Raw genomic sequence first — 8,761 nt, 5'->3', positions numbered from 1 at the left:
TATGTGGCTTGGGAACCAGACCCAGAGGCAGCAGCGGTAGATGCCTTCACGCTGGATTGGGGAAATTTCTTTTTCTATGCTTTCCCTCCCTTCTGCCTCATCAGTCGGGTACTCCAGAAAATTCAGGCAGACTCAGCCTCTGGCATTCTGGTCGTACCCGACTGGCCTACCCAACCATGGTTCCCAATGTTCCACGACATGGTGGTAGAGACACCTATGGTTCTTCATAGCCACCCCCAATTATTGACTCACCCGGTAACTGGCATTAGCCATCCATGCCACCAAAAATTGAACCTCCTGGTTTCCAGATTTTGAACAGACCTTACCGGGGATTGGGGTTATCAGAGAGAACAATCACCACCATGTCGGCATCCCTGCGAGTTTCCACCAAAAAGCAGTACCTGACCTACATCAGGAAATGGGAACAGTACTGTCTGGAAGCAGGGACATCCTACAAGACGGCTTTGATCTCGGATGTGCTGGAGTTCCTGGCCCACCTGCACCATGACCTCAAGATGAGCTACAGTGCCATCAATACAGCTCGGAGCGCCCTGTCCGCATACCTCATGCCCATAGGACAGCATAGTGTCGGATCCCACCCTCTGGTCATCAAACTCCTTAAGGGGATCTTTAACACCAAACCCCCTACATCTAGATACACCCATATGTGGGATGTGAGTGTAGTTCTTACACACCTTCGAGGTTGGCCTCCGGTGGGATCCCTGAGCCTGGAACAGGCCACTTATAAGACCCTTATGCTAATGGCGCTTGTCTCGGCTCAGAGGGTTCAGTCGCTGCACCAGCTAAATCTGAACTACATGGTGACCACCCCAGATACCATTACTTTCACCATGCCGGGGTTGGTAAACAAAGTAGACCAGGTACATCCAACTCCCCGTTGATCTTCCGGGCATACCCTCCAGAACCCAGGCTGTGTGTGGTGACCCACCTTCATCATTATCTAGACACTACCCAAACACTTAGAGGGGGAGAGAAAGCCTTATGGGTTAGCCACAAAAAGCCTTTTGGACGGGTTACCAGCCAGACTTTATCCAGATGGTTAAAACAGGTCCTCAACATGGCAGGGATTAACACAGATGTTTTTAAATCCCATTCAACCAGGGCAGCGTCCACCTCAGCGGCGGATAGGATGCAGGTTCCCCTAGACAACATCCTCAGAGCAGCGGGATGGTCAAGGGAATCGACATTCCAAAGATTCTACAGAAAACCGCTGATGGAACCGGACGTCTTTGCGGAAAGCATTTTAGAGACCGCAAAGTTATGATTTAAAGCCCAGGGGAGCTATTTTTGTTATAGTTAATAAACATTTCTTTTATAACTAAACAAACTTGTTGGTCTTTAGATACCACTTCCTCCCTCGATGATCTTTCGGCAGTGAGTGATATAACTGTTACACGGTTTGAAATCACAGACCTTTGAAGTCTTCACGTAGTCACTCACGTGACTCCGAAGTAAAATAGTAAGATTAAACGAGTACTTACCAGTACGAAGTTTGATCTGTATTTTATGAGGAGTTACGATGAGGGATTACGTGCCCTCCGCTCCCACCCTCATTATATAGATCAAATTCGGACTAATGTCTCGTTGGTCTTTACTATCTTTACTTCAACTAGTGTCTATCTGTGATTCCACACCGCTGCTTGGAAGTATGCCGCGCCTGCGCGCTGGGTGGGTTCTTCACGTAATCCCTCATCGTAACTCCTCATAAAATACAGATCAAACTTCGTACTGGTAAGTACTCGTTTAATCTTACTATTATATGCAGGCAGATAAGAGTTGATCTTGGCATCATGTACGGCACAGACATTACGGGCTGAAAGGCCTGTTCCTGTGCTGTACTGTTCTCTATTCTATATTTTAGTCCTATGTTCAACTCCCACGATCAATGTTTTGGAAAAGAGAAGGTATTGCTTCGCTTTCTTAAACAAAGAGTGGAAACGTTTTCAGCTTTGGAGCAGATTGTTGGTTCATTAGAGCTCTCCTAGACTTCCACACCGGGATTATGGATGCATGAGGGTCCATTGATAATGAGCTCCATTCACACAAAGGGTGGTGGGCATGTGGAACGAGCAGCCAGAGGAGGTAGTAGTTGAGGCAGGTATTATAGCAGCATTTGAAAAACACTTGGACAGGTATGTGGATAGGAAATGTTTGGAAGGATATGTTCCAAATGTGGGCAGGTGTGACTAGTGCAGATGGGTTGGCATGGGACAAGTTCATAACCTCATAACTTATTGGAGCAGAAATTGGCCATTCGGCCCATCAAGTCTACTCCGCCTTTCAATCATGGCTGATCTATCTTTTGCTCTCAATCCCATTCTCCTGCCTTCCCCCCCATAACCCCAGACACCTTTACTAATCAAGAATGTGCCAATCTCAATCTTCAAAATATTCAGACAAGAAGAAGACTTCCCCTGCGGATTATTTCCAGCGAATTGTTAAAACCTTTCAGGAGAAGATTGATATACTATTTCCTTTCCAAGGATGGGGAGGATGAATTCGACCATTGACGGGGCAGCGTATTGTGGGACAGTGCCTTGTAGCCTCACCCCTGAGCTGTATCATCTGGATGTACTTTAGCGTAGACCTCTTGGCGATGAATTGATCGATTCACCACATGTAGCCAAAAACTGAGCACCCTCCCAAGACCGAAGTTAAACACATGGATTTTTAATACTGAACAAAGAGCGTCAGTGTTGATCGCTCCAAGAAGCAGACACTCTGCTGGAGTCCCGGCAGCCGACTGCTTTTTGGACCCTGACGTCATCCGTGCTTCTTGGGGGTGATGTTCCTGGCTCAATTGGAGGACACCACTAAGACACCAGTTGACCTACAGCTCCTCGCGTGCTGCTTTCAAGGGGAAGTTCCGGAATCTCTCTGGGACCTCTTCCCCCTTGGCTGGCTTCTTGTAGAACCCCAAGGATTCGAGAAGGCCGGAGATCTCATCGGCCGTCATATCCAGGACAGGCAAGCTCTGTGGGAGGAACATCCAGCAGTGGTTGAGGACACTACCTGACAACATAGACACCGGGAACACTGCTGAGTTGGATTCACGGGAGGCAGTCTTGGAAGGGGCGATGCTCCTCAAACTGCGGAGCATCCTGGGCAATACAGCTCACCCCCTCCATGACACACTGGTCAACCTGAGGAGCACCTTCAGCAACAGACTGGTTCCACCAAGATGCAGGACAGAATGCCACAGGAGATGCTTCTTCTAAAACTATACAACTCCTCCGACTTCAGTCATGGGGTAGACTGAGGCTGATCCCCCCCTCCTCCCCCCCTATTCTAGTTTCATATCGTATCGTATCAAGTTACTCCGGCCCTTTATATCTTTTGTCTTGTTGACAAATAGTTTAGTTTATTATTGTCCGTGGACCCAGTTACGTGCTCTCCAGTCAGTGGAAAGACTATACATGGTTACAATCGAACCATCCAGTGTACAGATACAGGGTAAAGGGAATAACGTCTAGTGCAACATAGAGCCTAGTAAAGTCCAATTAACGATAGTCCGAGGGTCTCCAATGAGGTAGATGGAAGGCCAGGAGTGATAAAATGATTTGGTCACCTGATAACAGCTTGGAAGAAACTGTACCTGAATCTGGAGGGGTGCGTTTTCATACTTCTGTACCTCTTGCCTGATGGGAGAGGGGAGAAGAGGCGGTGACCGGAATGAGACTGGTCCTTGATGATGCTGGTGGCCTTGCTGTGGTAGATGGAGTCAATGGAAGGGAGGTTGGTTTGCACAGCGGATGTAGACACTAGGAACTATTTTATTTTATTTTAAGGAATTATTCCAGTACCTTCTGTCTTTTTTCTAGTCGACATATGGAAATGATTGAAACACATGGTGAAGATTGGCATCATTTTCAGCACAGACGTTGTGGGCCGAAGGGTCTCTTCTCCTATCAACAACTAGCGGGCAGTCCTGAGCTAGTTTCTACCTCATTAGACTATGTTTACTGGACTTTATGTTGCACTAAACATGATCCTCTTTATCCTGTATCTGTACACTGTGGACGGCTCAATTTTAACATAGCCTTTCCGCCGACTGGTTATAAACCAGGCAACAAAAGCTTTTCACTGTACCTCGGTACACATGACAATAAACTAAACTACACTAAAAACTAAAGTAAGTGGAACAACAATTGTGGAGCTATCCAAAAAGACGAAGGGAAAGGCACTAATTGGATAGTGTTTTCAGAGCCAGCATGGCTACAAAGGACTGCATTGACTTCCTCGATGTTACATCAGTAAATAACTCTGTTCTTTGTTAGCTTAGTAATCTGAGGCGTTGAAGAGCATCATCTCGATGTGACATTGTTCCTTTTATCTCTGCGAGGCAGAGGCATAACACACACCGATGGCTGGATACCGACGCCTTGTGTCGGCAACCTATAGATACCACCACAGGGTCTGTGTCACAAGGAGCATGTACAAAACTCCGTACAGACTGCACCCGTGGTCAGGATCGAACTCTGGCGCTGTGAGGCAGCAACTCCACCGCTGCGCCACTAGTTATTCTTTAGTTTAGAAATACAGCGCGGAAACAGATCCTTCAGCCCACCGAGTCCGCACCGACCAGCGATCCCCGCACAGTAAAACCATCCTACACACACTGGGGACAATTTACAATTTTACCTAAGCCAATTTGCCTACAAACTTGTACATGTTTGGAGTGTGGGAGGAAACTGGAGCACCTGGCGAAAACCCACGCAGGTCACAGGGAGAACATACAAACTCTTGTACAGACAGCACCCGTAGTCAGGATCGAACCTGGGTCTCTGGCGCTGTAAGGTAGCAAATCTACCGCTGCTCCGCCCTCAAAAAAGTTATGTTTTCCCCATTGGGGAATTGATCGCAGGTCCCCCATGTGACAGGCAGGGATATAACCGCTATACTATCGTGGAACTGGCAACTAATGAGGACTTGGCACTGATGCCGTGCAAAAGTGCAAAGAGAAACTAACCTTTACAACGTCACCCTTCAGGTTGTAGAAACGCATCTGCGGTTCCTGGTTCTCCTGCAGCTCGTACTTCAGATTGTGACTGGGAGATAGGTTTAAGGAAATCGGCCTTGAGACCCGCCACCAGTGAATGTGCGAGAAGGTTCCCCTTTGTGACCATTCCTTGTGGCCACACCTGACAATCCCGCAAAATCCAGGTCATCCCGCAAAATCCAGGTCAGGCCACAAAACTGGGACGTTGGCCCAACCTGGAGCGGAAGTGAGAGCTCTGCGGGGAACAGGGCTGAGGAGAAAGTGGCTGAGGGACTTCATTCTGTGGCACAGTGGGGCAGGTAGAGGTTACAGGGGCATTACCACAATGGTCTCACGTAGGCACAGAGACATTAGTTGGAACTAGACCCTTTGACCTACCAAACCCACGTTGACTCAGGCACCTATTTTTACATGAATCCAAACCTAACTCATTTTATTCTCCTTGCATTCCCATCAAAGTAAGACCAGCCCAATATTCCAACTCGGTCAGCATGGACAAGACAGACCAAATGGCCTGTGCTGTACGGCTCTATGACAGATCTATAGAGCGATAGAGTTATATGGCATGGAAACAGGCCTTCGGCCCAACTTGTCCTTGTTGACCAAGAATCCCCATTTACTATAGTCCAACCTGCCTTGTTCTATATCCTTCTAAACCTTTCCTATCCATGTACCCGTCCAAATGTCTATTAAATGTTGTTATAGTACCTGTCTCAACTACCTCCACTGGCGTCTCATTCCATATACCCACCACCTTCTGAGTAAAAACGTTACCCCTCAGGCTTGTACTGAATCTTTCCCCTCTCACTTCAATCCTATATCCTCTGTTCTGGATTCCCTTATCCTGGGCAAAAGACTCACTATCCCTATTCACCTCATGATTTTATACCCTTGTATAAGATCTCTTCTCAGCTTCCTGTGCTCCAAGGAATAAAGTTCTAGCCTGCTCAACCTCTCCCTAAAGCTCCTGCCAACATTCTCCTAGATCTAAGAGTATGCATACAATTACAATATTCTATCAACCTAAGTCGGTAAATAGAATATTATCCCTGATTAGGAAGTATTTAGTGGGTGAGTGGAGAAGATTTACCCTGTACATGTACTCTGCACCTTGCACATCTTTGTAGGTGAATTGGCATCTGTAAATTGCTCTTAGTGTGCAGGGAGTGGATGAGAAAGTGGGATAACATGGAACTGGTGTGAACAAGTGATGGATGGTTGGCATGGACTCGGTGGGCCATAGGGCCCGTTTCCATGGTGTATCTGCAAGCCTTGCAGACTGCTCCTGTACCTCTGTCCATCGGGACATCTCAAAACACACATCTGCCTTTTAAAATATTGGCCCCGATTGTAATCTGGGAAATAAACTCTGATCTGGGAGGAGGGAGTTACGAGCGGCTGTTAAAGGCTTCCATGAATATTGGGTTCATTAGAACAATGAAGCCAACATTAATCCCTAGCCTTGACTTATCTCTTTAAGTAAAATTGAATATAATGGGTGGTTATAGCTACATAAAATGCCTATTGATATTACTGAAGTCTTCAGCAATTCATCCTGAGTTTGGACATCTTGTATTTGGAAGAACAGATGCATTGAGAATCACTGAGGTAAATGGGAGAAGGGGCTGACTTTTCATTGCATGTCTGAAGGATACTACAATGCCAAGCGGTCCATGAGGAACTGATAGAGTTCTGGCATCTTCTTAATTGATCATCCGACCAAACTGGGAGCCTGCAAAACAAAATCATAATGGGAGATACTGCAGCATTGGCGGAGGCGGCAGCGGGGGGGCCCTACAGCAGCCGGGCGAGCGTGTGGATCGAGTGCGGTCTGCGGCAGCTTCACGGAGCGGCGGTGGAAGGAGCCGACAGCATCGCGCTGGGCCAGGCCGACCCCTACTTCATCCATCCAGTGCTGCCAGGACGCCAGGCCTTAAAGTGAGAAAATAAGAAACTACAGATCTCCTTGGGCTAAGATCGGACTTTTCAGAGACTTGGAAGATGCAAGATGGTGTCTGAATGTGGCGACTCTCTGCGTGCTGTTCCACAAGAGGATCTATTGTACTCATGTGTAGGGTGATTTGACTGGATAGCATGCAGAACAAACTTTGCAATCTGTCTCTGTGCATGTGATGATAAATAAAACAAACCCAACTGAATGCAAAACTGATGACTTTATCTTTCCCTGCTGTGGGATTGATTAGAGTAACAGATGTTGAAGGATTCATCTGTTGTACAATTCACCAGAGAGTGGTGGGTACCTGGAACACACTGCCAGGGTGGTGGTGGAGTGCGGTTGAAGGGACTGTTGGATAGGGACATGGATATGCAGGGACCAGGGACATATGGATTACGTGCAGGCAGGGAGGTCAGATATTCAGCACGAGCATTGTGGGCCAAAGGGCCTGTTCCTGTGCTGTACAGTTCTGTTTGATGTTTAGGTTTAGGTTTATTATTGTCACGTGTACCGAGGTACAGTGGGAAGCTTTGCTATCCAATCAGATCAGATAATACTATACATAAATACAATGAAGCCAAACTCAAGTACAATCAGTAGAGCATAGGGGAAGATGCAGAGTGCAGAATATAGTTCTCAGCACTGTAGTGTACCAGACCCAGAGACAAAGTCCAATGGCCGCAATGGGGTAGCGATGAATCGGACAGTATTCTAGCTTATGGAAGGATCATTCAGAAGCCGGATAACAGAGGGGAAGAAGCTTTTCCTGAGGCTGGTGGTACGCACGTTCAAACTTCTGTATCTTCTGCCCCACTATATGTTTACGTTCAACATATATCTGTGTTCGATGTTCTATGTCTGTGGTCTATGATCTATGATCTATGTTTTATTATCTATGTTCAATATCCATGCTCTATGTTCTATGATGTATGTTCTATTACGTATGTTCTATTATGTATATTCTGTGTTCAATGTTGTATATTCTATGTTCTTTCTATGATCTCTGTTCTATGATCTATGTTCTAGTATGGATGTTTAATGTTGTCCATTCTATGCTCTATGTTATGTTCTATGCTCTATGTTATGTTCTATGTTCTGTTACATGTTCTATGTTATATGTTCTATGTTATGTTCTATGTTCTATGATCTATGTTCTATGATCTATGTTACATGTTCTATGATCTGTGTTACATGTTCTATGTTCTGTCCTATGTTCTATGGTCTATGTTACATGTTCTATGGTCTATGTTACATGTTCTATGTTCTATGTTACATGTTCTATGTTACATGTTCCATGTTCTATGTTCTATGTCCTATGTCCTATGTTCTATGTTCCTCCCCCTCCCATGGATGGAGCAGAGACTCACCACCAGTGTAGCTCGGGCTATCTCCACTCCTGGCTGATCCACAGGCCGTTCTTCCCTCTGCCCGTTAGTGTGGGGTAGAGTCAGCAACAGAGCCCACAGGAGCAGCGGCCCCAACATCACAGCCCGACCGAGGCAGGAGAAGGAGGAAACGTGGCAGAGCCAGGACTTATAACGGGCTGGGGCAGAGAGAGGCGAGCAGCTGAAGGGGAAGAACGTGTCGGGAAAGCGTTGGTGAATGAAGAATCGTTGACGGTGAGGTCACACTGTCAACACTGGCCTCAGGGCTGTTGGCCTGCAGCGAGGTGGTTCGATTCCCCCACACCTGCAACAGGTGGCAGCACAATCTCTTTCTCAGAACAGGCTCGGCCCGCCTCGTCAGCTCTACAAGCCGAACCTGAAGCCAGCTGCTGCAAGCAA

General features: G+C 46.8%; 1 protein-coding gene across 1 annotated transcript; it reads right to left on the bottom strand.

Moving 5' to 3' along the window:
• Nucleotides 1-1,779: 1,779 nt before the first annotated feature.
• Nucleotides 1,780-8,501, bottom strand: selenoe (selenoprotein e). Its single transcript, XM_055655872.1, has 4 exons — nt 8,345-8,501; nt 6,676-6,752; nt 4,991-5,069; nt 1,780-2,995 (listed from the first exon to the last, which is right to left on the bottom strand). The coding sequence occupies exons 1-4, from the start codon at nt 8,459-8,461 to the stop codon at nt 2,852-2,854; spliced, it is 417 nt and encodes a 138-aa protein (XP_055511847.1). The 5' UTR covers nt 8,462-8,501; the 3' UTR covers nt 1,780-2,851.
• Between the last annotated feature and the right edge of the window lie 260 nt (nt 8,502-8,761).

The sequence above is a fragment of the Leucoraja erinacea genome, chromosome 25, assembly GCF_028641065.1.
Source record: "Leucoraja erinacea ecotype New England chromosome 25, Leri_hhj_1, whole genome shotgun sequence".
Lineage (NCBI taxonomy): Eukaryota > Metazoa > Chordata > Chondrichthyes > Rajiformes > Rajidae > Leucoraja > Leucoraja erinaceus.
This window is presented reverse-complemented; position numbering and strand designations above follow the sequence as displayed.